Here is a 26,440-nt window from a genome sequence, read left to right on the forward strand (position 1 = left end):
ATAAACTGGCCATCAACAAGTTTAGGCTTGAAATTAGACAAAGGTTTCCAACCATCAGAGGAGTGAAGTTCTGGAACAGCCTCCAAAGGGGAGCGGTGGTGGCAAAAAAACCTAACCGGCTTCCAGACTGAGCTTGATAAGTTTCTGGAGGGGAGGGTGTGCTGAGACTGCCTACGATGGCATGGAGCTGATCTGCAACTGCTAGCAGCAAATATCCCCAGCGGCCGGTGATGGGACACTCGATGGGGAAGGCTCTGAGTTACTACAGAGAATTCTCTCTTTCTCTCCCAGGAGTCTGGCTGGTGGGTCTCGCCCACATGCTCAAGGTTTAACTGATCGCCATATTTGGTGTCAGGAAGGAATTTCCCCCCAGGTGAGAGTGGCAGTGATCCTGGGTTTTTTTTGCTTTCCTCTGGGCATGGGTCACCTGCAGATTTAAATTAGTGTAAACAGTGGATTCTCTGTAATGTGAAGTCTTTTAACTCATGATTTGAGGACTTCAGTAACTCAGCCAGAGGTTGTGGGTCTATTACAGGAGTGGGTGGGTGAGGTTCTGTGGCCTGCTACGCCCAGGAGGTCAGATGAGATTATCATGATGGTCCCTTCTGGCCTTAAAGTCTATGAGACATCAGTGCATTGATAGGAGACCAGCCAACTGGCCCTAGGCAAACCCCACCAACAGCACCCCATACAAATTCCACAGTCCTAAGAAATGGATCTGGAGACAAAAGCCCAAAGCAGAAGATGAGTGTGACACCCCCCCCCATGCCCTGCTGCTGACAGTATCAATTCTTAACCACAAAGCTAGCTAGGCATCTAAACAGCCCATGACTACAGTGCGATGAGTTCACCCTCACAGCCCCTTGTAACAGAACGATTTGTATGGACATATAAGGAACTGAGGCACAGAAAGGGAAGTGACTTGTCTAAGGTCACACGGAGCCTGTGGAAGAATTGGGAACTGAACCCAGATTTCCTGAGTCTTAGGCTAGTACCGTAACTACAGGCCAACCTTACCATGAGCCAGCAACACCGGGACTCAGACACTGCCCATGTGGACTGGACCAGAATCCATTTAGTTCAGTGTTCCATCTCCAACAGGGGCCAGCACCAGCTGCTTCAGGGGAAGGTGCAGTGACCAGGTGGCCTGCCCCAGGGGAAGGTTCCCCCAGCCCCAGTAGTTAGAGGCTCATGGCCAATCCCAAGCTCTGGTTTGGGTGTTAGTATTTCCTCTAATAATTCTGGATATTCCTCATGCTCATAGGAACGTCTAACCCCTCTCTGAATCCTGCCAGGCTCTTAGCCTGTTATGTCATGTGGCAGGGAGTTCCACAAGCCCCTTGTGGGAAAATATTTCCTTTGATCAGTTTTTACTTTGCTGCCTTTCAGGCCCAGTGAGCTTCCCCCTCATTCTTGCCTTGTGAGACAGGGAGAACAGATACTCTTGATCTCCTGTCTCAAGACCCTGCATTGTTTTAGATACTTTTCATAGTTTTTTTTATCATGTCCCCTCTTACTTGTCTTTTTCCAAAGTAACAACAACCCCAATCTTTTCAATTGTTCAGCATACTAGGGAGAGGTGAGGCGGGATAAATCACAGCACGAGGCTGACGTGATCACTCAGCCAAGGGTAGTGCCCAGCAGGGGGAACAAAAGCTCCTTCCTGTCCTCCCCCCCCACTAGTGCTGCCCCCTTCCCTGAGCTCCCAGCCACTCACCATCCAGCGTGAAGAGGAAGAGAACAGTATCTAGCTCAGTCAGTGATGGGAGAATCATCTTCACAAAGTCGTCCTGAGAGAAGGCGACCTGCGGGCCCTGCCAGAGACAGGAGCCTGCTGAACTTGGTGCCAGGGCTCCCATTACACTCCCTGACACACGGGCCCCCCTGCCCACCCCTTCACTGGGGCCCCCTCCTCCTCTCCCAGACACTAGTTACCTTCCATTCCCAACATCAGAACCCGCTCCTCCCTTCCCAAACATGGGAGACCCCATCCCCTTCACAACACTGGGAGTTCCCCGGCTCTCTCCTGCCTGACTCCAGGTCCCCCCCATCTTCCTGACACCAAGGCCCCATGCCCCCACTAACATCAGGGTCCCCCCTCCACACCCTGCTACTGGACCTCCCACCTAACCTCCCCCAAACCAGGGCCCCCTGCATCCCTCACCAGCCAGGCTCCCCCATATACCCTGAGACCAGGCCCCTCATCCTCCCTGACATCTGGGCTCCACCTCCAGTCCTTAACACTGGGGCCTCCTTCCCCACCATGGGGACTCCCCCTTTGCTCCCCAACTTAGCAACACCAGGGAGCATAGAGGTATCAGTCCCTGTCTGCCCATCACCACCCGCTCAGCGTCCATCATGCCCCCACAGCATGCGTCCCAGGCCAGTACCCACTCCCCACCCAGCACCCTTCTGTGACCATGAGGTTCATCACACCCATAAGCTACCCCAGATCAGACCCTGCCTGGTAGCCACCCCAACCGAGTCCAGCCCCGGACTCATGGTCAGAACCACCCCCAGGACTTACTCCCCACCTAGGACCTACCCAAGGGCAGGGCTCAAAATCAGCTAGAACTCCCCGACCATCCCAGCCCCCTCATGCCAGGCCAAGCAGGATCTCATCTCCTGCAGAATCCGCTCCAACGAACCCAGCACACACCTAGAGTAACCCTGACAGCCAGGGCCTTGCTCTTCACCTGGATTGCAGCCCAGCTCCTACCTGTGCTATCAGATCTGCCTCCTTGTTGAACATCTCACTGTAATCCCCAATCAGGAAGCCTCGCACGTCATTATAGTCTGTGCAGGAAAATAACAGGAAAGCAAGTGAGTGAACCGGAGGCAGAGGGCACAGGGCTGTGGGCCAAGGGGTCTCTTTGCAGGATCCCAGAGGCTGGAGGTCAAGGAATCTCCAAGCAGGATCCTCGGTGGCTGGTGGCCAAAGGGCCTCTGAGCAGGATCCCTGGGGATCCAACTTGGGGGTGTCTTGCCCCCAGCCCTTCAGGATCCAGCTCAGAGACCCCCTTTCCTCCCCAGCCTATAGGAATCCAGCTTGGAGACCCCAGGACCCAACTAAGAGAGAAATTGCCCTCTGACCCTGGGGACCCAGCTTGGGCACAGCGGCGGCTCCAGGCACCAGCGCTCCAAGTGCATGCCTGAGGCGGCAAGCCGCAGGGGGCACTCTGCCGGTCCCTGCGAGGGCGGCAGTCAGGCAGCCTTCGGCGGCATGCCTGCCGGCAGTCCACCGGTCCTGCGGATTTGGTGGCGGCTATGCCAAAGCTGCGGGACCGGCGGAGCTCCCGCAGGCATGCCGCCGAAGGCAGCCTGCCTGCCGTGCTTGGGGCGGCAAAAAAGCTAGAGCCGCCCCTGCTTGGGCACCCTTTGCTCTCCAGCCCCCAGGAAGCCTGCTCAGAGAACCCTTCCCCTCAATTATTTGGGGATCCTGCTTGCAGACCCCTTGACCCCCAGCTCCCAGGATTCAGCTCAGAGACTCTTGCATCCCACCTGCAGGTATCCTGCTCAGAGAGATCCCTGCCCTCCCAGGCATCCGCTCAGAGACCCCTTGGCCCTCCAGTCCCCAGGGATCCAGAACAGAGACCCCTTGCCCCACAGACCCCAGGAATCCCGCTCAGAGACCCCTTGCCCCACAGACCCCAGGAATCCCGCTCAGAGGGCCTTTGGCAGGCAAGATGTTACCAAGCTGGATCCCCGAGGGCTGGGGGGGGGAGGAAGGGGAGGCCTTGCGTAACTCTAATTTTGCGTAAGTCGGAAACATATCTCCAACCATTATATTTCTAGCTTATGGAGCTTTTTCCGTAAGTGCGGATTTGCATAAGTCGGGTCTTGCGTAACCCGCGGAGCGTCTACCCTATTTGTGTGCATGTATCATTTTTGTATCTGAAGTTATGAGTATTGACTATGTACCTGTATTTCAAATGTGTTTGCTCCCGTAGTTTACATCAGCACATTGTGAATGGACTATTCAAGCTGATGGCCCATCAATGAACACTGGGCCATTGAAGAAGCTTTCCTCCACTGATGGACTTTCCTGAGGATGTTCTAACTAGAATATGGCAATGGCTGCTATGTCTCATCGAAGCATGCAAGGGCAAGAGCATGTGACTAGATTATGGGGTACCGAACTCCATCTTGTGTGCCTGTACTTTTTCATAACCTGTGCTGAGGGCTTTACAGGGCAGAAGCTATAAAAGGCCCTGGAAACATCTCCATTTTGCCTCTTTCCTGCTCTGATCTCTGAACTATGGACTTACACTAACGGGAGCATTCGAACCCAGGGACTGAGGACCTTCCAATCATTTGGAAGCAACCAGAGACTTAACAAGCCAGCAGTTTATTCCATCATTGCTTCAAGCCTGATCCAAGAACTTTGCCATTATTGTATTTGATTCCTTTAACCAATTTTAACTCTCACCTCTTTCTTTTTTCTTATAAATAATCCTTTAGATATTAGATACTAAAGGATTGGCAATAGTGTTATTATTGGGTAAGATCCGAGTTATTTATTGACCTGGGTGTGTGGCTGGTTCTTTGGGATCAGAAAAACCCTTTGGTTGATTAAACTGGTTTTAAATAACCAATCATCATTAGGTCTAGTGTCTAGGTGTTGAAATAAGGACTGGGATACCTAAGGAGGCTGCATTTCTGACTTCTGGTCAGCCAGTGTGGTGAGACAGATGTTTACATGTATTACTGGATTAGTATATTTTATGAGAGAATAACCATCAGTTTTGGGGGGTGTCTGTCCTATTTCTCACCAGTTTGTCCTGCATCTGGTAGTCTCACTTGTGACCCACAGGGGCAGGGTGACACTATATTATGATTTGCTTAGAGCAATGAACCTGACAGATATTGGTTATTTGGTCTTTTGAATATATTTTATAATGAACTAAAGGGTGGTCAAGCAATTGACTCTACGATATATCAACAGCTGGGTGCAGGGGGAGCTCAGAGCAAGGAGCTTGGACACCTCTCCCACATCACAGGGACCCTTTGCCAGAGGCATCAGGGCTCTTTCCAACACAGCCAGTTCCCTTACCTGCCCCAAATGTTGGGATGCACTCGGCACCGTCCATGATGGCAATGATGCCCAGCGTGTGCCAGCCCACCATGTACACACAGGCCTTCTTCTGCAAGCTGGGGAAAGGACAGCACAGAGGGTAGGGGCAGAGCACAGCACTGGGAGTTACTGGACATGCTCGGGGAAAGCACAGCACGAGGGTTATTGCAGGGTCAGGGAGAGCACAGCACAGAGGGGTGCTCAGAGGGTAGGGGCAGAGCACAGCACTGGGGGTTACTGGACATGCTCAGGGGAAAGCACAGCACGAGGGTTATTGCAGGGTCAGGGAGAGCACAGCACAGAGGGCTACCGGTGTTGCTTGGGGGAGTAGGAGTAGAGCACAGCACAGGGGGTTACTGGTGTTAATTTGCTGTTTCCCCCCGAAACCAGGTGCATTCACCCCTCATGAGCATCCCCTTGGCCAAGTGTGTGTGCTGCGCTCTCTCAGATTGTCCCTGCTCCAGGATAGAACAGTGCCCCAGGGCTCCCTCCCTGTAGACAATGTCTTAGCTCTCTGGGGCTTCCTGGCTACAGCTCTCCTGCTGGGCCACTATAATTCAGTTCCCCTTCTGGGCTGCCTCACTGCCCAGGCCACTTCCCCCCCAGTGGCTAATGGGGGGTTGGGGAGACCCAGGCCCACCCACTACTCCAGGACCCAGCCCAGGGACCCTGTAGAGAGCAGCCATCTGCTGTGTCCCTTTAACTATATTGAACGGCTTCTCTAACTCCCTGGGCTACTTCCCCATAGCCCCATGCCATGGAGTCCCAGCCACCAGCTCAGGGCTCCTTCTGGCTCTCCGCGGCTTCTGACAGCGCTGCCCTGTCTGGGGTTCTGTAGCTCTGCCCGCCCGCCCCATCCACGCTCCTACAGCTCCAGCAAGGAACTGAACTATCGCTGGCCCTGCAGCTCTTCTTATACTAGGCTGCTGGGCCCCGATTGGCTGTGTCCCACATAGCCACTCTAGGTAGCTTGGAGGACCTCTCTATTGCCTTTTGGGGGGGGCTGGGTGTGCCAGGCCCATGAGGCCTCCAGCAGGGGGCCTCAAAGGGTCTGATATACCCCATCACACCCCCATGCACTGCTCACTGAGTAGTCCTGCACCCTACACGTCTTTCTTCTCTCCCTTCCTTCTATTTCTCCAGCAGAAATGGAGATGCCTGCCCACCTCACCTGGTGCCTGCTTGCTTCACCAAGGCAGCAATCTTTTTGCTCTGGGCATAGGTGACTTTGTGAGCACGTTCATATGTCCTCAGGATTTCCAGGAGGCACCTAGACACGGGAAGAACATGGAGAGGACTCATGGGACCTGTGCATGCCAAGCTCCTGTCTGCCCTACTGCCATTCACAGTCTGACCAGGAGCAGTCAAGTGTGGAGGTCCTTTCCCAATGTCCCAGCATGACACCAATATGCCCAGCCAATCCCCACCAACAGGCCAGCTGGGTGCCCAGTTACAGCAGGACTCCAGCACTGGGGGAGGTGGCCTGCCCAGTGTAGCCTACTAGCTCTGTAACCAGAGACTTACTTCTCTGAAATGTCAGTGTCCTTGGAGACTGTCTTGTGTGCTGCAAGCAACAGGGTCTCTAGCAGGATCTTGGTGGCACTCCCACCCTTCATCCGTGAGGAGCCACTGATGCCTTCAGGCTGAGGCAGTGGGAAAGAGAGAGAACTGAATGACACATGGGCACCGGGGCTCAAACCCACTCCCCAAGCCCCCATCCTGAGTGTACTGGGGAATTAAACCCAACTCCCTGTGCACCCCATCCTGGGGGATGGAAGCCCATCTTCCAAGCAGCCCCATCCCGGGCAGGTACTCCACAAAATCATATAAATGTATGGCAGGAAATGATCTGAGTAGTCATCAAGTCAAGACTCCGGCCCTCAGGCAGGACCAAGAACACCATCTAGACCATCCCTGACAGGCGTTTGTCCAATCTGTTCTGAAAAACTTCCAGTGATAGAGATTCCACAACTGCCCCTGGAAACATCTTCCAGAACATAACTATCCTTATAGTTAGAAAGTTTTTCCTAAGACCTAACCTAAATCTTCTTTGCTGCAGAGAAGCCAATTACTTCTTGTCCTGTCCTCAATGGATATGGAGAACACCATCCTCTTTATAATAGCCCATAACATATCTGAAGACTGTTATCAGGTCCCCCTCAGTCGTCTTTTCTCAAGACTAAACTTGCCCAGTTTTGTAACCTTTCCTCATAGGTCAGGTTTTCTAAACCTTTTATTATTTTTGTTGCTCTCCATTGGACTCTCTCCAATTTATCCACTTCTTTCCTAAAGTGCGGTGCCCAGAACTGGATACAGTACTCCAGCTGTGGCCTTCACAGTACCGAGTAGAGTAGGACAATTACCTCCAGAGTCTTACATGTGACACTCCTGTTAATACACCCCAGAATTATATCAGCCTTTTTTGCAAATGCATCACATCGTTGACTCGTATTCAATTTGTGATCCACTATAATCCCCTGATCCTTTTCAGCAGTACTGCCACCTCGCCAGTTATACCCCATTTTATAGTTGTGCATTGGATTTTTTCTTCCTCACTGTAGCACTTCACATTTGTCTTTAGTGACTTTAATCTTGTTGACTTCAAACCAATTGTCTAATTTGTCAAAATCGTTTTCAATTCTAATCCTGTCCTCCTAAATGCTCGTAACCCTTCCAGATTGGTGTCATCTGCAAATTTACAAGCATACTCTCCACTCCATTATCCAAATCATTAATGAAAATATTGAATAGTACTGGATCCAGGCCTGACCCCTGCAAAATCCCACTAGCTATGCCCATCCAGTTTGACAGCAAACCACTGATAACCACTCTTTGTGTATGGTCTTTCAACCAGATTCACACCCATCTTATAGTAATTTCATCCACACCACATAACCCTAGTTTGCTTCTGAGACTGTCATGGGGGACTATGTCAAAAGCCTTACTAAAATCAAGATATATCTCTGTTGCTTTACCCACCAGGCCAGTAACCCTATCAAAAAAGGAAATTAGGTTGATTTGGCATGAGTCGTTCTTGACAAAGCCATGCTGGCTATTCCTTATAACCCTATTATCCTCCAGGTGCTTACAAACTGATTGTTTAATAATTTGTTACAGTATCTTTCCAGGTATCGAAGTTAGATTGACTGATCTATAATTCCTGGGATCCTCTTTGTTCCTCCTTTTAAAGACTGGTATTAGGTTTGCCCCATTCCAGTCCTCTGGAACCTCACCCATCCTCCATGAGTTCTCAACAATATTGTGTTGAGTCTTGCATTAAAGGCCTCAGCCTTCTTGATGTCATCAGTTGTTAGCTCTCCTTTCCTGCTAAGTAGAGGACCTACATTTTCCTTGATCTTTCTCTTGTTCCTAAGGTATTTAAAGAACCTCTTCTTACTGCATTTATGTCCCTTGCTACGTATAACTCTTCTTGTGCCTTAGCCTTTGTGCTCTTGTCCCTACATGCCCAGGCCGTTCTTTTGTATCCTCCTTAGCAATCTGACCTTTTATGTAGAATTCTTGTTTCATTTTCAGGTCATTGAAGAGCTCCTGATGAAGCCTTACTGGCCTCTTACTATTCATCCTATCTTTCCTTCACTTTGAGAAGTTTGCAATTGTGCCTTTAATATTGTCTTAGAACATAAGAACATACGAATGGTCGTACTGGGTCAGACCAAAGGTCCATCCAGCCCAGTATCCCGTCTACCGACAGTGGCCAGTGCCAGGTGCCCCAGAGGGAGTGAACCTAACAGGTAATGATCAAGTGATCTCTCTCCTGCCATCCATCTCCATCCTCTGACAAACAGAGGCTAGGGACACCATTCCTTACCCATCCTGGCTAACAGCCATTAATGGACTTAACCTCCATGAATTTATCCATTTCGCTTTTAAACCCTGTTACAGTCCTAGTCTTCACAACCTCCTCAGGCAAGGAGTTCCACAAGTTGACTGTGCGCTGTGTGAAGAAGAACTTCCTTTTATTTGTTTTAAACCTGCTGCCTATTAATTTCATTTGGTGACCCCTAGTTCTTATATTATGGGAACAAGTAAATAACTTTTCCTTATTCACTTTCTCCACATCACTCATGATTTTATATACCTCTATCATATCCTCCCTTAGTCTCCTCTTTTCCAAGTTTCTCCTGGAGAAACTGCCAGTTCTCCTGAATTCCTTTATCCCTTAGATTTTCTTCCCATGGGACCTTACCTAGCAGTTATCTGAAGTTCTTAAAATCTGCTTTTTTGAAATCCATTGTCCTTACTCTGCAGTTCTCACTGCTTGCTTTCCTTAGAACATACTGGTACATTGAACCCAGGTCAGAAACCGCTGAGTTGCAGTCTCTCACTCCAGCTCTCCAGCTGGGGAGATCAGCCCAGAGCCGGGTCTCCGGGGACACAGCGCATTCTGCATGCAGATCACAGCTGTCCCTGCAGGCAGCACTTCTCATGGCGCTGGAACAAGTACCTGGGACCAGGAGCTTGCACCTACTGGGAATCTGGGCCTCCTGCAAAAGGCTGCTGGGGATGTGTAAGCTAACTGGCTGGGAGGCTGGATGAGCCATCAGCTGAGGGGTATAAACAGGACAGGAAGGAGGTACCGGGGGAGACAGGGAGAGGGAGAGGAGCTGGGCTAGCTGATCCCAGTCTGTTCACAGACCTCTGTTCCTCCCCAGCCCTGAGGGAAAGGGCTAACGGGTGAGAAGCCCTGTCTAGAATATTGCTGCTCGGGATGGTATTGGGGTTGGTGGCGGGAATGTAAGTAAACCACACAGAGTTGCCACTCAACCGAGAGACTCCAAGAGGCTTATGGGGCATCTGAGGCCAGGGATGGGGAGTGCCAAATCCCTTCAGCTCCTACTGTGACTGCTACACACAGCTCTAGCTCCCGTCCCCATCCTGCCTGCTGCACAGACAGATCACAAGAGCAATGCTGAAAGGCTGAAGGCCGAGCTGTCTCCCAGCGCCAGCAGTGCTCCCATTGGCCTGGCTCAGCCCCCTGCCTGCCCTGGTCTGCCTCCTCTCATCCTGCTGTTCCTGGCTAAGCTCCTGTGCAGGGATCCCAAAAGCCCCAAGCACCTTTTGGGCATGCGAGGGGTAACAAATACATGCTATAGAGCCCCACTAGCAGTGGGAGCTCCCTACTGCCTGAGTTCTGGTCCTGTGCTATTGCCATACCAACGGGGTGAGGGGTAACCCGGGTCCTGGAGCCTGTTCCGATGCAGCCCTCACATGTATTCGATCCAGACCCTGCAGGTCGGCTCCGAGTGGGAACTGGGCTGCTCTGATCGCAGAGGCCTTGGCCCTCTACCCCGGGCATCTGCAGAGCTCTTTCTCAGTCCCACTCCCTTTCTCCCCAGTCTTCTGTAACTGATCCTGCTGCCTTGCTGGCCCTGTCTCACCAGAACTCCTTGCTGAACGTTAGGGACAGCCCTTCACTGGGCAGGAGCCCAGCCCGAAGAGGATTTCCAGGCAGCTTTCTGGAGAGAATACAAAAACCAGGTGGAACCTGTCACCTACCCCCACCGCAGGATTAAGGATAAAGGCTTTGTGTGACTCCTGCAGCTTCTGCATCCGCTCAGCCACCTGGCGGAAGGTAGAGTGCCAGCCCTCGATCTTATCATTCCTGCAAGAGAGACCCACTGCAATCAGGCCTGGGACAAGGACCTCACCCTGCCTCAGAGACTAACATCCCCGTGAGCAGGCCTGGGCCTGAGACAGGAACTGGGGACTCCCCATCCAACCTCAGCCCTGACATCCCCGTGAGAGGATGTCAGGGCTGGCCCTCAGCCCTGCCCTGGGGCTTCCCCATTCAACCCCAGGGCCTGACATCCCCGTGAGTGGGCCTAGCCCTCAGCCCTGCCAGGGGCTTCCCGCCCTGCTCCAGGGGACCCCATAGCTTTTCAGGGAACTGGGTGAGACAACGTGGGATGCTGACTGGCACATCCCACTCCAGCATGATCTGGTTCTCATTGGAGATGGACTCGGATCCAGCTCTGGGCTTGAGATGCCAGCATCAGGGCCTGGTGTAGTCCCTTGTCTAGGGCGGGTGGAGCGACTGAGCCCACGGTGCCCCTTCCCTGCTCCCATGCTGTCTGTTACCTGGCCATGCTGACGGGGTTGAATCCCACCAGGACTGGCAGGAAAATGTCCAGGTTATTCATGCAAAAGTCCAGTTGTCCAGCCACAAAAGGGGCCTGCAGCAAACAGAGTCAGTGAGACCCCTAACTACTCTCCCCAGGCTGAGCACAGATCAGACTCCGCCCTGCCTGCTGCCATAAAGGGGACCAGGGCAAACCAAGACAAGTTGCAATTCCCCACCCTATCTGTCCCCCATGCTGAGCACTGATTGGACAATACCCAGTAAGCCACCATGGCAGGAACCCACTCAGCTCCGCTCCCAAACCTTAACTATGGCAGGTACCCACTNCACCCCCCACCCCGACTGTACCAGACACCCACTCTGCACCCCCCACCCTGACTATACCAGACACCCACTTTGCACCCAGAAAACTTGCAAGAATTCATTGGATACTTACAGAAAAACCACATGAAATTCCAATGAAGACTACTTTTTTCTTCCCCTCACAGACCTGGGGGGAAATGGGAGAACTCAGTACGGTGCGGGTGAGAGGAGGGGCTGCCCCGGCTCTGCACTGCCCTGGCACTGTGCTGGGCTGGGGGAGGGGCTGCCCTGGCACTGGGATGAGTGGGCAAGGGGCCCTTGTACTTTGCTGCCCCCTCCTCTCTCTGCCTGAGCAGTGGGAAAGAGGAAGACCCTGCCCAGGCAGAGGTGAAAGAGAGGAAGCCAGAGCTGCTCTGGCCCTTCCTCCACTGTGCCCTGCCTCGCTGCCCCCTTGAATGCCTTTGGGGAGCAGTGGGCGCTGCCTGATTTTCACCCTGTGACCTTTACTCCCATCCCTGTTTTTTGTTTGTTGTCCCCAGTGTTCAGCTGTGGCCACAGTTCCCTGGCCCCTCCGGATGGCTAAGGGGGAGGGCCTTAGCTATGGGCAGGGCTTAGGCCCGCTGTCTCCTGGAAATCCACAGTATGCCTTTCCCTGGCCATCCTCTTCCTGCCTTCCCAGCAAGACTTGGTGCATGAAACCCCCAAGACTGGGTCCTCTGGGTCATGGCTGAAGTTTTGTTTCGGTCTCTGTCTCCTTCCCCATCTCCAGACCTCACCTTGCTCAGCTCCTCAATCCCCAGCTGGGCGCAGTCCTCCAGTTCCTCCTGGGACATCACTAGGGATCTACATGAGAAAACAACCTTGTTCAGTTACTCACAGATACAACCAGCCTATTCACTTACCCTGCCCCAAAACACACGCACTCAGATCACAGGAGCCTGCAGGCCCCATGCTCTCCTTCTCAGGGCTGATGCACGGGGAGAACTGTCCCCCGTGCACTCAGGATTCAGGACATGTAGACTCCACAGCTCCCTGAACTGCAGCTGGCAGGACACAGGAAACCTGAGCAGCCTGTGACCCCCCCAGGGAGCATGCGCTACTCCACCAAGCAAATGGGCCTCGTCACAAGCACCAGGCTCACTGCATCTTGCACCTGGGAGAAATGGGCAGTGAGCTGGTGCTTGTGGCCTCTGGGTTAACCAGCTGCAACACAGGAGAAAAAAGGATTTCTGGCTCCATTTGCCACCTGACAGCTAAAAGCCCCTCTTCACTGAGTCTCAGAGTGGGAGCAAGACGTCCCCCTGTGCACCAGCATCACAGTCCTATCTGGGTGAGCTCCAGCTGGCTTGGTTGGATAGATTCATAGGGGTTAATGTCAAAAGGGGCCAGCGTCATTCACTCATGTAGTCTGATGTCCTGCAGAACACAGCTAATGTGTTAATAATTCCACCCAGCTACCCTTGGACTGAGCCCAGTAATTTGTGTTTTGACTAAAACATCTCCCAGAAAGGCAGCTAGGCTTGAGCTGAAGATATCGAGAGATGCTGACTCCATCATTTCTACTGGTAGTCAGGAGCGATGCCAGCTTTTTTGCCACCCTAGGCGGCGGAAGGTCCTGCCCCCGAAATGACGATGACGACTGGGGCGGCCAAAGATCCGTCCGCCGCGGTGGCCGCCTCCCAAATGTTAGCGCCCTAGGCGACCGGTGAATGGGGTGCGCCGGCCCGGCTGGTAGTTTGTTACAAGGGTTAATCACGTGGGCCTTATTTCTAACTGGAATTTGTCTGGCTTTATCTTCCAGCCACTGGTTCTTGTTCTGCTTTTCTCCACCAGCTTGAAGAGCATTTTAGCACACAGTATTTGCTCCCTGTGAAGGTACTTAGACACTGTGATCAATCAGCTTTTGATCTTTTTGACCAACTAAACTGGGGTGGGCAAACTTTTTGGCCCAAGGGCCATATCAGGGAATGGAAATTGAATGCTCACAAAATTGGGGTTGCGGTGCGGGAGGGGGTGCGGGCTCTGGGGTGGGGCTGGGGATGAGGAGTTTGAGGTGTAGGAGGGTGCTCTGGCCTGGGACCAAGGGGTTTGGAGGGAGGGAGGGAGGGGATCAAGGCTGGGACAGGGGGTTGGGGCATGGGGAGAGGCTCAGGGGGTTGCAGGCGCTGAGTGGCGCTTACCTCAAGCAGCTCCCAGAAGCAGGGGCAAGTCCCTTCTCTGGCTCCTACAAGGAGGCGCAGCCAGGCAGCTCTGCACGCTGCCCCATCCTCAGGCACCGCCCCTGCACTTCCATTGGAGCAGGTAGGAGCCGAGGTGGGGTCATCCGGCTGCTTCCGGGAGCCGTGTGGTGAGGCCCCGACCCAGCGCCCCGGCCGGAGCACCAGAGTGGGGCCCAGCCGCTGGTGTGGCCCCCGACCCAGCACCCTGGCTGGAGCCGGGCCAAGCTGTGTGGTCCAGCCCACAACCCTGTGCCCCAGACGGAGCGCTGGAGCGGAGCTGAGCTGCGTGGTGCGGCTCGCGGGCCACCTTAAAACGGCTCGCAGGCCAGATCCAGCCCACGGGTCGTCAGTTTGCTCACCCCCGAACTAAACTGATTGAGCTCCATAAGTCTCTCACTGTAAATCAATTTTTCCAACCCTTGAATCATTTTTGTAGCTCTTCTCTGCACCCTCTCAAATTTTCCAACATCCTTTTAAACTGTGGCTACCAAAACTGGATACAGTATTCCAGTATCAGTCTCACCAAAGCCTTATACAGAGGTGAAATCATCTCCCTGCTCCTACTCACTACTCCCCTGCTTATGCATCAAATAACTGCATTCGCCCTTTTGGCCAGACCATCACACTCATCTTCAGCTGCTTGTCCAGTGGCACCCCATAACCTTTGCAGAGTCACTGCTTTCCAGGATGCAGTCCCCAGTCTATAGGCATGGCCTGCAGGCCTCGTTTCTAGCTGTAGGCATTTGGCACTATTAAACCATATTTTGTTTCAATCGGCCAGCTTACCAATTGATCCACCTCGCTCTGTATGATGCCCTGTCCTCTTCGTTGTTTATTTTGACAATCTGTGCGTCATCCATGAGTTTATATTTAATTCCAGATAATTCATTAAAGTGTTGAATAGCATCAGGCCTAGTACCAATGAATTCCAGTAGAAACACCCCCATTTGACTATCATTCCCTATTGACAACTACTAACCAGAGACCCAAGGGTGTTCGACCCCACACATACAGCACTGGTCTATAAATGGTGCACTGGAGCACTCTCTGCCATCCCCTCCTTGGCCAGGCAGTGTGGGAGGCACGACGCTACCCACTAGGGTCTCAGATGAGACAAATCTCGGCCTCTGGCTAGCAGACAGCCAGAGCCACGGCCGGAAGCAAAGGCCATTATCCGCTCAGCCGGGCTGGGTGCAAACACATGCTCTCCCCCTTACCTGTCTCCCCCAGCAATGATGTATGTGTAACGGGGCAGCTGACCTAGACCCTTCAACAGCTTGTTAAAGGAAACCTGGGAAGAGAGAGAGGAGAGAGGCACTAACAGGCAGGCCATGCACCCCAGCAACCTGTCTATAAATTAACCATCCTAGGAACCACCCAGCCCATGCAGACCAGGGAGCTACAACATACCGTGAAGAGAAGACAAAGCCAGAGGCCCTTTTTCCCAGTGACATGCACAATAGGAGGCCCCCTAAACCAGCACCGCTGTATCTGCCCTACAGAGCCCACCTCTAACAGGAAACTACCGTGTCTCGCCCCAAGGTTTCCAGTCCAGGCATGAGCTCTAGTGCATGGTTCTTTCTGCCAGGGGCTTGGGGCTGGTCCCATAACACAAGCAGAAACAGGGATTATAAGAGGGAAACGGAACCCAAGAGGAGCACCCGGCACTCGCCCCACCCCAGGCAGCCAGCACTGACCCAGAGAGTTCATGGCAATTTGTGATTGCAACCCACTGCACCCTTCCTGCCTGCTGCCACAGCTCCCTTGGGCGCCCCATGCTGCTTACAGCACCCCGCACCCTCAAGCCATCCTATGCTCCAGCCATGCTCTTCCCTCATGGTTCAAGGCCTGGGGGGTGCTGGTCACCAGCAGGACAGCTGAGGGGCTGGGGAGAGCGACGTGTCTTGATGGGTCCGGGAGAACCTGAGCATCTTTGTGGGAGCTGGGGAGGGGGCTAAGTGTCTCCACTGAGGGCAGTGGGGCTGGGGGGCTGGGCATCTCCAGAGATCCCAAGAGGGACGTGGTTCACTGGGAGACCATGGGGGCACGGTGTCCTTGGGAAATGGAGCGGGATGCTGAGTGCCTCTGGGGAGGGGGGTCAGGGAGGCTGAGCTGCATGGGGGAGCCAGGGGCTTTGCTGGAGGATGCGGGGGGCTAAGTATCTCCAAGTAGGCTGTGTCCTTAGGGGGTGGGGGTACATCATTGGGAGGATGGGGTGTGCTGAGCATATCCAGGGTGTTCCCCAGGGCTGGATTTCTTGCTGCATCAGCACAATGTGGAGATGAGTGGGAAGCAGGAGCAACTCACAGCAATGAGGAAGGCCAGCCTGCCCGAGGTGCCCCCGCCGCTCAGCACGATAAGGGTGTTGTCTGGGTCCTGCAGAACCAATGGAGACAGGTGACTGTCCCATCTCTCCAGCCAAAGGCAGGAGTCCCACAGCTGCTCAGAGCAGACAGAGGCCACAGTTGTTTGCACTGAGGACTGTGGCAGCCTTTGATAACAGCGTTTAGGATCCTCAGTGGCTCTTAGACCAGGAGTGTTTTTCCCTTTCACATCAGCCTTCCCTGTGAGATCTGGGCCTCAGTCCAATTCCATGCTCAGTCCCCTCCTAGCCACACTCTGCAACATGCTCGTTCAAAGCTGCAACTAGTGCAGAACATGGCTGCCTGCTCCGGGAGTCCCAGACCTGGCCTGGACCACAGGCCCAGCTGCCTCGCGGGATCCCACCAGCTGGCTGCTGTGGGAGCACATGGACCCGAGAATCTGGGGTAAGGGCCCCCATGCCCTGCTGCCTCTCCAGCACGTCCTTTAGGAAGAGGGAGTGGGCTCTGTGATGGCAGCACATTCACTGTGGTGACACACCTCTTTCTTTATCATGCCGTGGCCCTGATGTGAGCCAAGGCTTGTCTGTCCCCAGCTCCCCGGCTCTGCGAGAGGGAGGGACCCCAGGAGGGGGCAGGTCTGGTCCTCTCCAGTGTGGAACTCCAAGAACCACTGACCCATGGCTCCCCAGATATGCTGATGATGCCACTACGCACAGCAAAGAGGGCTGATTGAGCATCTCCTGTGCGATGCCCAAAGGGCACAGTACCTTTCAGAGCTGACAGGTATTCCTGTACTGTACCGTGCTGCACCTCACCTCGCGGAACCATGGTTCTCAAACCACACTGCACCTCACCACACTGTACCATACTGCTCCATACCACACTGCACCTCACTGCACCTCACCACACTGTACCATGCTGCTCCATACCTTACTGCACCTCACCATACTGTACCATGCTGCTCCATACCTCACTGCACCTCACCACACTGTACCATGCTGCTCCATACCACACTGCACCTCACTGCCCCTCACCTCGCTGTACCATGCTGCTCCATACCACACTGCACCTCACTGCACCTCACCACACTGTACCATGCTGCTCCGTACCTCACTGCACTTCACCTCGCTGTACCATGCTGCTCCATACCACACTGCACCTCACCACACTGTACCATGCTGCTCCATACCTCACTGCACCTCACTGCCTCTCACCTCGCTGTACCATGCTGCTCCATACCACACTGCACCTCACTGCACCTCACCACACTGTACCATGCTGCTCCATACCTCACTGCATCTCACCACACTGTACCATGCTGCACCTCACCTCGCGGAACCATGATTCTCCATACCACACATTGCACCTCACCACACTGTACCATGCTGCTCCATACCACACTGCACCTCACCTCGCTGTACCGTGCTGCACCTCACCTCGCGGAACCATGGCTCTCCATACCACACACTGTACCTCACTGCCCCTCACCTCACTGTACCATGCTGCTCCATACCGCACTGCACCAAACCTCACCTCGCTGCACCACACCTTGCTGTACCATGCTGCACCACATCTCACTGCATCACACCTCGCCTCACTGCACCATGATGCTCCATACCGCACTGCACCAAACCTCACCTCGCTGCACCACACCTTGCTGTACCATGCTGCACCACATCTCACTGCATCACACCTCGCCTCACTGCACCATGATGCTCCATACCTACTGCACCTCGCGGCACCACACCTCACCTCGCTGTACCATGATGCTCCATAGCACACTACATCTCACCTCATTGCACCACACTTTACCTCATCCCACTGCACTGCACCTCACCTCATAGGAACCACATAGCACTTCACCATATCATGCCACACTACACTGCATTTCATCATATCACACCCTACTGCATTACTTCATGTCAAACTGCACCATACTGCATCACAGCATGTCCTACCGTACTGTACCACACCGCACCAAACCATACTTCTCTGCACCATACTGCACTGTGCCATACGATACCACACCCCACCCTCTGTCCCACAGTGCCTTGCACTACAATGTACCTTCAGGACTTCCTGCACTTTATTGATAATGTCGATCATGGTCTTCAGCACTGACTCACTGTACAGTCTCTGAGAAGAAAGCGAGAGGATTAGGGCTTTGTGATGTTATCTCCCAACCAGGCCCATAGCTCGGGGGAGAAGGGTCAGGGCTCTGCAGGATTACTCACCCAGCTGGGCCCATACGCCATGGGGTGGCTCAGTGACCTATGAGGTAACCCCCTCACTCTAAAGCTCAGGGCTCTGTGGGTTTACTCCCACACCCACCCATATATACATGCCAGAAACAGTATGGAAAGGCAGACTATTAACATCATCTGAATACAGGGTTTAGGGTGAGGCCCTGACTGGTCTGCTGGGGTCTGAATGACTGAACTGGGGTTCCCACGTGTCATCTCTTCCCTCACAATCAACAAGCACTCGGTGATGAGGGCAAGGCCAGTGGGAACAAGAGATAGAGCCTTCTCAGGGGCCAGCCTGATGGCTTTGCAATGCCCTCCAACACAAAGGGAAAACAATTACAAATCTCAGCACCTCTTGGCCTCAACCCCAGGCCTACCACTTCCCTAGGCTCTCCCTATGGGGAGGGGGTCTCAGCACACAGAGAACTTACCGTATAGTTGAGCAGAGCTTCGTCCTCCTCCTGGAATATCTCTGCGTCACATTCCTTCAGGAGCTGAACAATCTGCACAGGGTCAGCCTTATCCAGCTCCCTGGTGATGGGGTTCGACTTCTCACTGATGGGCAGAGTTGCCTCGTACCCCGCCAGCTGAAAGGCAATGCACACAGGATACAGTCTCACCAGGGCAGAGCCGGACTGGGCCCCAGAGCTAGAACGGCTCCCACAGCCTCTACATATACTAGTCCAACTGTGCACATTTAGCCTGGGACAGAGAGCCTCTCACACTGCAGCCCTCCGGCCTTCCTCCCCCACTCACCAGATGGCTTATTTAAGCTCTTTTGTTGTTGTTATTGTTACTTTCTATTATGGCTGCTCCTAGGAACCCCACCAGTGATCAGGGCGCCATGGTGCTAGGTGCTGTACACACACTCCCTGCCCAGGGACCGTCCAGTCTCGGGTCACCAGGAGAACAAAACAGAGCAACAAAGAGGGCTAGAGATGAGGAAACAAAACGTTTGGCAAGGGCTCAGCGACCTCAGCATTAACTTGCCTTTGGGTTTCTAAACCTGCTGCACTCGATGTTTGTTTCCCTTGTTTCTAGGAATGTTCGTACTCTGCCTGGCTGCATCTGAGGGCACTGGCAGCTGCTGGTTTCTGCGCACACCCTTAGGCAAGGGGCCAGGATAGTGCCAATTGTCGTTGTCTAAAAATCAGGGGACTCGGATGTATGGACACGCTTGCAGATCCCCTTCCAAATGGGCATCACAGAACGGTGGATAATCAGCTGAACGTGAGCTCCCAATGCCAGGCTGTGGCTAAAATGGCTAATTGGCTCCTTGGATGCATAAACAGGGGCACCGCGAGTAGAGGCAGAGAGGTTCTATTATTAGAGGAAGTGTCATTTAGTATTTGGCACTGGTGCGACTGCTGCTGGAACACTGTGTCCATAAAAAGAACAGGAGGACTTGTGGCACCTTAGAGACTAACACATTTATTAGAGCATAAGCTTTCGTGGACTACAGCCCGCATCCGAAGAAGTGGGCTGTAGTCCACGAAAGCTTATGCTCTAATAAATGTGTTAGTCTCTAAGGTGCAACAAGTACTCCTGTTCTTTTTGCGGATACAGACTAACACGGGCTGCTACTCTGAACTCTGTCCATAGTTCAGGAAGGACGCTGATAACTTGGAGAGGGTTCAGAGAACAACCACGGGAATGATAAAAGGATTAGAAAACCTGCCTTATGCCACATCCACATACAGCCACTGCAGTTATTAAATTGCTTGTGTGTGCACACTTGGCTCCTTGTGTTGGCGGTGTGTGTCCTCACCGGGAACGTTTGGATCGATTGTACGGTCAGTGTGGGACAGATCCTGAAAGCCACTAACAGTTGATGTAAGCAACGCAGTGTCTGCACTGACACTGCGTCAACCTGATGCTCCACCACTGACAATGTTTAAATCAAGGCTGGCTGTTTTTCTATAAGCTCTGATCTAGCTCAAACAATTCAGGAAAGTGCTGTTATTTGGGAGAACAGACTAGATCAGGAGTGGGCAAACTTTTTGGCCCGAGGGCCACATCGGGGTGTGAAACTGTCTGGGTGGCCGGGTAGGGAAGGCTGTGCCCCCAGCTGACCCCTATCACTTTCCGCCCCCTGACTTCCCAGAACCTCAGAACCTCCCACCCATCCAACCACCCCCTGCTCCTTGTCCCCTGACCGTCCCCTCCCGGGACCCCTGCTCCAACCACCCCCAGAACCCCACCCCCTATCCAATGCCCCCTGTTCCCCATCCCCTGCCCCCCCCGAACCTCTGCTCCATCCAACCACCCCCTGCTCCCTGTCCCGACTGCCCCTCAGAACCCCCTGCCCCATATCCAACCCCCGGTCCCCTACCATGCGGTTCAGAGCAGCATGTCTGAAGCCGTGCCTCCTGGCCGGAGCCAGACATGCTGCCGCGCTGCCCTGCATGAGCACGCAGCCCCACCGTGCAGAGCGCTGCCCACGCAGCAACGGGACTGCGGGGGAGGAGGGACAGCAGGGGAGGGACTGGGGGTAGCTTCCCTGGCCAGAAGCTCGGGGGCTGGGCAGGACAGTCCCGTGGGCTGGATGTGGCCCACGGGCCGTAGTTTGCCCCCCTCTGGACTAGATGATCATAATCATAGAATCATAAAAATGTAAGGTGAAAGGGACCTCAAGAGATCATCAAGTCCAGTCCCCTCTGTAAACCAAAACCATCCTTGATAGTTTTTTTGTACAATCAGTTCTTAAAAACCTCCAATGATGGTGATTCCACAGCCTCCCTTGTAGTCTAGAACTTAACTACTCTTAATTTTACCAGATGTATCCGCTAAAGTACCCGTCCCTGACCCCAGCTATTCTCCGACACAGCTGCCAAGCCTCAACTTCCCCCTCCCATCCCAGGGGCCTTCTACACTGCATCTGTCTCTTGGCAACATACGCACCTGCTACACAGTGAGAATGGAGAGGCTAGGGGCAGAGTCAAGCGCTTTGAATTAGCCCTGCACTGAGTGTGCAATTCATGCTCATATTTAATTTGCCTGATGCTCCAGCAGAATGCCCCACCAGCCACTCCAGAGCATCGTAGAATTCAGGGCTGGCTTGCCTTGCTTGTCAAGCACAGGGATCTTACAGGTGCTCTGGCTAAATTTCTGATTTCCCTGCTCGAATTAATTCAGACTATAAAAAAGGTGCACATTTCTAACAGTGTGGAGCACTCATGGACGAAAAGACCATTGCATTGGTCTTCACTGCAATGGACATGAGGGAGATTCCCACACCTGAACCGTTCTTTTTAGGTGACAAATCTGAGGAACTGTCCCAGACTGAGCCTCAATGGAGAAGATTTAGGAACAAACTGATTAATTAAACAGCAATCAGTCACCAGGACCAGATGGGATTCACCCAAGAGTTCTGAAGGAACTCACATACGAAATTGCAGAACTACTAACTGTGGTATGTAACCTATTGCTTAAATCAGCCTCTGTACCACATGACTGGAGGGTAGCTAATGTAATGCAGATTTTTTTAAAAGGCTCCAGCGGCGATCCTGGCAATTACAGGCCAGTAAACATAACTTCAGTACCAGGCAAGTTGGTTGACACTATAGTAAGGAAAAGAATCAGACACATAGATAAACACAATATATTGGGCAAGAGCCAACTTGGCTTTTGTAAAGGGAAATCATGCCTCACCGATCTACTAGAATTCTTTGAGAGTGTCAATAAGCATGGGGACAAGCGTGATCCAGTGGATGTGGTGTATTTAGACTTTCAGGAAGCCTTTGACCAGGTCCTACACCAAAGGTGTTTAAGCAAAGTGAGCTGTCATGGGATAAGAGGGAAGGTCCTCTCATGGATCAGTAACTGGTTAAAAGATTGGAAACAAAGGGTAGGAATAAATGGACAGTTTTTACAATGGAAGAGCTAAATAGCAAGGTCCCCCAAGGATCTGCACTGGGACCAGCGCTGTTCAATATATTCATCAATGATCTGGAAAAAGGGGTGAACAGTAAGATTGCGAAGTTTTCAGTGATACAAAAGTACTGAAGATAGTTAAGTCTAAAGCAGACTGCGACGAGCTACAAAGGGATCTCACAAAACTGGGTGTTTGGGTGACAAAATGGCAGGTGCAATTCAATGTTGATAGGGCAAAGCAATGCACATTGGAAAAAATAATCCCAACTCTACATACAAAATGAGTCTAAATTAGCTGTTACCCCTCAAGAGAGAGATCTTGGGGTCATCATGGACAGTTCTCTGAAAACATCTGCTGATGTGCAGTGGCAGTCAGAAAAGCGAACAGGATGCTGGAGCCATTAGAAATGGGATAGATAATAAGACAGAAAATATCGTAGTGCCACTGTATAAATCCACGGTGCACCCACACCTTGAATACTGCAGGCAGTTCTGGTCGCCCCATCTCAAAAAAGATCTATTAGAATTGGAAAAAATACAGAGAAGTCCAACAAAATTGATTAGGGGGATGGAGCAGCTTCGATATGAGGAGAGATTAAAAAGACTGGGACTGTTCAACGTAGAAAAGAGACGACTAAAGTGGGATTTAACAGAGGTCTATAAACTATGACGGGTGTGGAGACAGTGAATAAGGAAGTGTCATTTATCCCTTCACATGACACAAGAACCCGGGGTCACTCAATAAAATTAATAGGCAGCAGGCTTAAAACAAACAAAAGGAAGCACTTCTCAGGGGATGCTGTGAAGGCCAAAAGTATAAGTGAGTTAAAAAAAAGAGCTAGATAAGTTCCTGGGGGACAGGTCCATCAATGGCTATTAACCAAGATGGTCAGGGACACAACCCCATGCTCTGGGTGCCCCTAAACCTCTGACTATCATAACCTGGGAATGGACAAGAGGGGGTGCATAATTGCCTTGTTCTGTTCATTCTCTGTGAAGCATCTGGCACCGGTAACTGTTGGAAGACAGGATATTGGGCTCGATGGATCATTGATCTGACTCAGTGTGACCGTTCTTTTGTTCTTATTCTTATGTTAGTTCAATCTCAGCTATCAGAGTTGGAGCAGAAATTACTTCAGGGAAATTCGCTGGCCTGTGTTATACAGGAGTTCAGACTAGATCAGAGGTCCCCAAACTGTGGGGCATGCCCCCCTAGGGGGGCGCGGAGGAACATTCAGTGAGGAGGGGCACGGCAGGGCTTGGGCCAGCCCCCATAGGAGGGAATGCCACCTAGCCCCGCTTTGCTCCCAGATCTGCTCCGGCCCCGCCCCCAGGCTTGGCCTCTGACCGCGGACCAGCCGAGGCTCTGCACCCATCCCCAGGCCCATCCCCGTCCTCAGCCTTGACCCTTGGTACCAGCCCCAGTCCCGGCCCCACCACCAGCCTTGGCCCCTGGCTGCGGCCCCACTCCCGGCTCCACTCCTGGCCCCAGACCCACCCCAAGCTGCAGCCCAAGCCTCAGTCCCTTTATCAATGTTGGCATCCCCCAGCCCTGGGAGCCATAGCCCTGCTCCCATCCCCGGCACGGGGGTGTGTGGGGAAAGGGGTAAGGGTGAGAGTGCAACCCTGAAAAGTTTGGGGACCACTGGACTAGATGATCACAATGGTCCCTTCTGGCCTCAGAGTCTGTCCTTCTGTGCTGAGTCTGTTCTGTGTACGTCATGGACCAGAACCAGCTGAGCCGCTGTGGGACGAACACCACTCACAGACACACCGGCACTGCCCGGCTGCAGCTTTTCTGCCTGGTTCACCCTCCCACGTCTCAGGGTCACAGGAATGGGAATGGTTTCCGGGCAGTGGCTGCCACAGGGCAACCAGCTCGTTAGGGCTGGTTTGGTTGGGGAGTGGCAGCAGGTGACGACGAAAGCTCCTGCCCTGTCCCTGCTGGAGCAGCCAGGCAGCACCTGGTCCCGGGGCAGTGTCCTATCTCGGTCCCAGCACAGGGGAGTTGCCGGAGACAATAAGGACCCACAAGCTGCTCTGTGGTGCTCACCTCCCACTTGCCGGAATCTGGCGTCTCAATAACATGCCTGTATTTCTTTGTCCCACGCATGGTCCGGGCCCAGAACTGATGGCGATGGCTCTGGAAGAATCCGAAGGTTCCCAAACCTGTTACTCCAGTACACACAGTCGTCTGCCTGCAGGTGGGTGAGACAAGGACTGGGCACTCACTCCTCCCCCCTCATTCTGGGCAGCTAGGTTTGTCCCAGCCTTATCAGCCCTACGCTGTAATGATTAATCTGAACAGTTACATTTCAACTGCTCCTATCACCCGTGTCCTGCTACTGGGCAGATACCCCAGCTTATCTCTCCAGGGTCCCCACCACCCCCACCACCGATCCCCGGAGGATAAGGGCAGCTTTGCGTCATTCCTGCCGCACAGGGAGAACACAGAGCCCAGGCGACTGGTCAGCAGCCGCGCAGCCGCATGGCATGACAGGTGCATATGGGCTCCTGGCCAGGGCCCGTGTGCAGGGCAGGGGACTGTGCATGAACCCAGCTCACCCTCAGAGCAGCCAGGGACACTGCTTTCCCCAGCAATGCCGTAGGCGGCCAGAGAAAGCCTGTGCCCCCTCCCCAGGAATCAGACAGCGCGAGCATCCCTACAGCACGTCTCTCCCCACCCACCGGCCATTCTGTATCCACCTCAGTATCCTGAGGGCCCTGTCTGCTCCACTTCAGCACCACGGATCCAGCATCTCAGGCCCAGGAGAGATCACAGAACTGAATGGAATTGTCTCTTCTGGGAGCATGGGCGGCCCTGCCCTTGAAGGCCTGTGTTCCCCCCTCCCCTGGGAGCACACGCGTGGGGGAGACTGCCTTTGTGCTCTGGTCTGACCCCTCATCAGAGCCTCCAGGCAAAGATACCCCACGATAACGGGGTGGGGTGGGAGGGGGCAAAAAGCAAGCCCAAGCTTCCGACCCCCAGGGAAATGTTGTGGCACTCGGGCCCACGAATTTACACAAATTGTGAGCTCAACTGCACCAAGCCCGTATACGCTCATCGGAGGTTACACTAACCATACTAACCACTGCTGGTGGGAAACAGTGCGAAAGGACATCACAAGAACTGACCGGCTCTAAATAAAACAGCCAAGTTAATATGAGTCAAGAACTGGATTGAAATTTTGCTTGTTAAAAAGAGGAGCTGTGTAGCCGGATGCTAATGATCCAAAATTGGTATGTCAGACATCAGGCCTGGTGGCCACAGTAATGAGGGGATGGGCTATTCCACCCAGCACTCCCTCTGCGGGGCATTAAAAGAAAGAGATTTTATGGGGAAAGTACAAAAGAATGGGGGCGGCTACTGAAGAAATGGTGTCCCCCCCGCACATTGTTTCCTGGGACCTGGGCCATCATCACCCTGAGCCTGAGAAATGTCCTGACCAGGCCAGGCCAGGGAGAAGGATCCCGATGACACTGATACCCTACCAGCTCCAGCTGAATCTTAACCACCGCCTGGGAGGAAAGGACTTTAAACAGCAGCAGCAACAACACCAGCTCCAGCCTCTCTCAACTAACCTCCGGCTCTAGGAAGGACAGTGGCTGCCATCTCTGATACCATCTCAGAGCCTGTCAAGCAAGGGTTGGGTTTTTCCTTCTGAAACACTCTGCTCCTAAAGGAAAGGGAACAAGAAATGGTCACATGAAAGCCTTATTTCATCGCTCACATTGCAGCTGTTTTACTGGTTTGCCTTCTTTTCTGTAGCTGTAATAGCAGGTGAACACGCTGTTTAATGGTGTGTTTGCCATGGTGCTAAGCAAGCTGAGGCCTCTGTATACCAAACGCCAAGCCTTGGCTAAATCGGATTAATACTGGACAGTGACTGGGTTCTGTTAACAGCTTTGTCCCATTTATTCCATCTAAATTAATACTTCAGAGGCTGGAGAGGACCAGGCTGGATTGGGCAGCGAGGGCAGGACCAGGCAGGGTAGAGTAGGCCCAGCAAGTCGGGGCAGCGAGAGTAGAGTAGGCCGGGCAAGACGGGGCAGCAAGGGCAGGGCCAGGCAGGGTAGAGTAGGCCCAGCAAGACGGGGCAGCGAGGGCAGAGTAGGCCTGGCAAGATGGGGCAGCAAGGGCAGGGCCATGCATGGTAGAGTAGGCCAGGCAAGAGGGGACAGCGCGGGCAGGGCCAGGCAGGGTAGTGTAGGCCCAGCAAGACGGGGCAGCGAGGGCAGAGTAGGCCGGGCAAGACAGGGCAGCGAGGGGAGGGCCAGGCCTACTCTACCCTGCCTGGCCC

General features: G+C 53.3%; 1 protein-coding gene across 3 annotated transcripts in view; it reads right to left on the reverse strand.

Moving 5' to 3' along the window:
- Positions 1-25,816, reverse strand: part of GCKR (glucokinase regulator) — a 34,630-nt gene extending 8,814 nt beyond the window's left edge. Inside the window, exons 1-15 of one of the 3 annotated variants that reach the window (XM_034781646.1) lie at positions 25,722-25,816; positions 24,193-24,337; positions 18,698-18,853; positions 18,088-18,156; positions 16,004-16,072; positions 14,914-14,987; positions 12,254-12,320; positions 11,611-11,664; positions 11,174-11,268; positions 10,592-10,697; positions 6,599-6,717; positions 6,246-6,344; positions 5,054-5,151; positions 2,720-2,796; positions 1,718-1,814 (exon numbers count right to left, since the gene is read on the reverse strand). In XM_034781646.1, coding sequence (XP_034637537.1) covers positions 1,718-1,814; positions 2,720-2,796; positions 5,054-5,151; positions 6,246-6,344; positions 6,599-6,717; positions 10,592-10,697; positions 11,174-11,268; positions 11,611-11,664; positions 12,254-12,320; positions 14,914-14,987; positions 16,004-16,072; positions 18,088-18,156; positions 18,698-18,853; positions 24,193-24,252 — 1,240 coding nt within the window. In that variant the 5' untranslated portion in view covers positions 24,253-24,337; positions 25,722-25,816. Of the gene's footprint in view, positions 1-1,717; positions 1,815-2,719; positions 2,797-5,053; positions 5,152-6,245; positions 6,345-6,598; positions 6,718-10,591; positions 10,698-11,173; positions 11,269-11,610; positions 11,665-12,253; positions 12,321-14,913; positions 14,988-16,003; positions 16,073-18,087; positions 18,157-18,697; positions 18,854-24,192; positions 24,338-25,631; positions 25,651-25,721 lie in introns of those variants that run through there. The other 2 variants (XM_034781647.1, XM_034781645.1) reach the window with 2 other exon arrangements.
- Positions 25,817-26,440: the final 624 nt, after the last annotated feature.

This window comes from Trachemys scripta, chromosome 9, assembly GCF_013100865.1.
Source record: "Trachemys scripta elegans isolate TJP31775 chromosome 9, CAS_Tse_1.0, whole genome shotgun sequence".
Taxonomy (NCBI): domain Eukaryota; kingdom Metazoa; phylum Chordata; order Testudines; family Emydidae; genus Trachemys; species Trachemys scripta.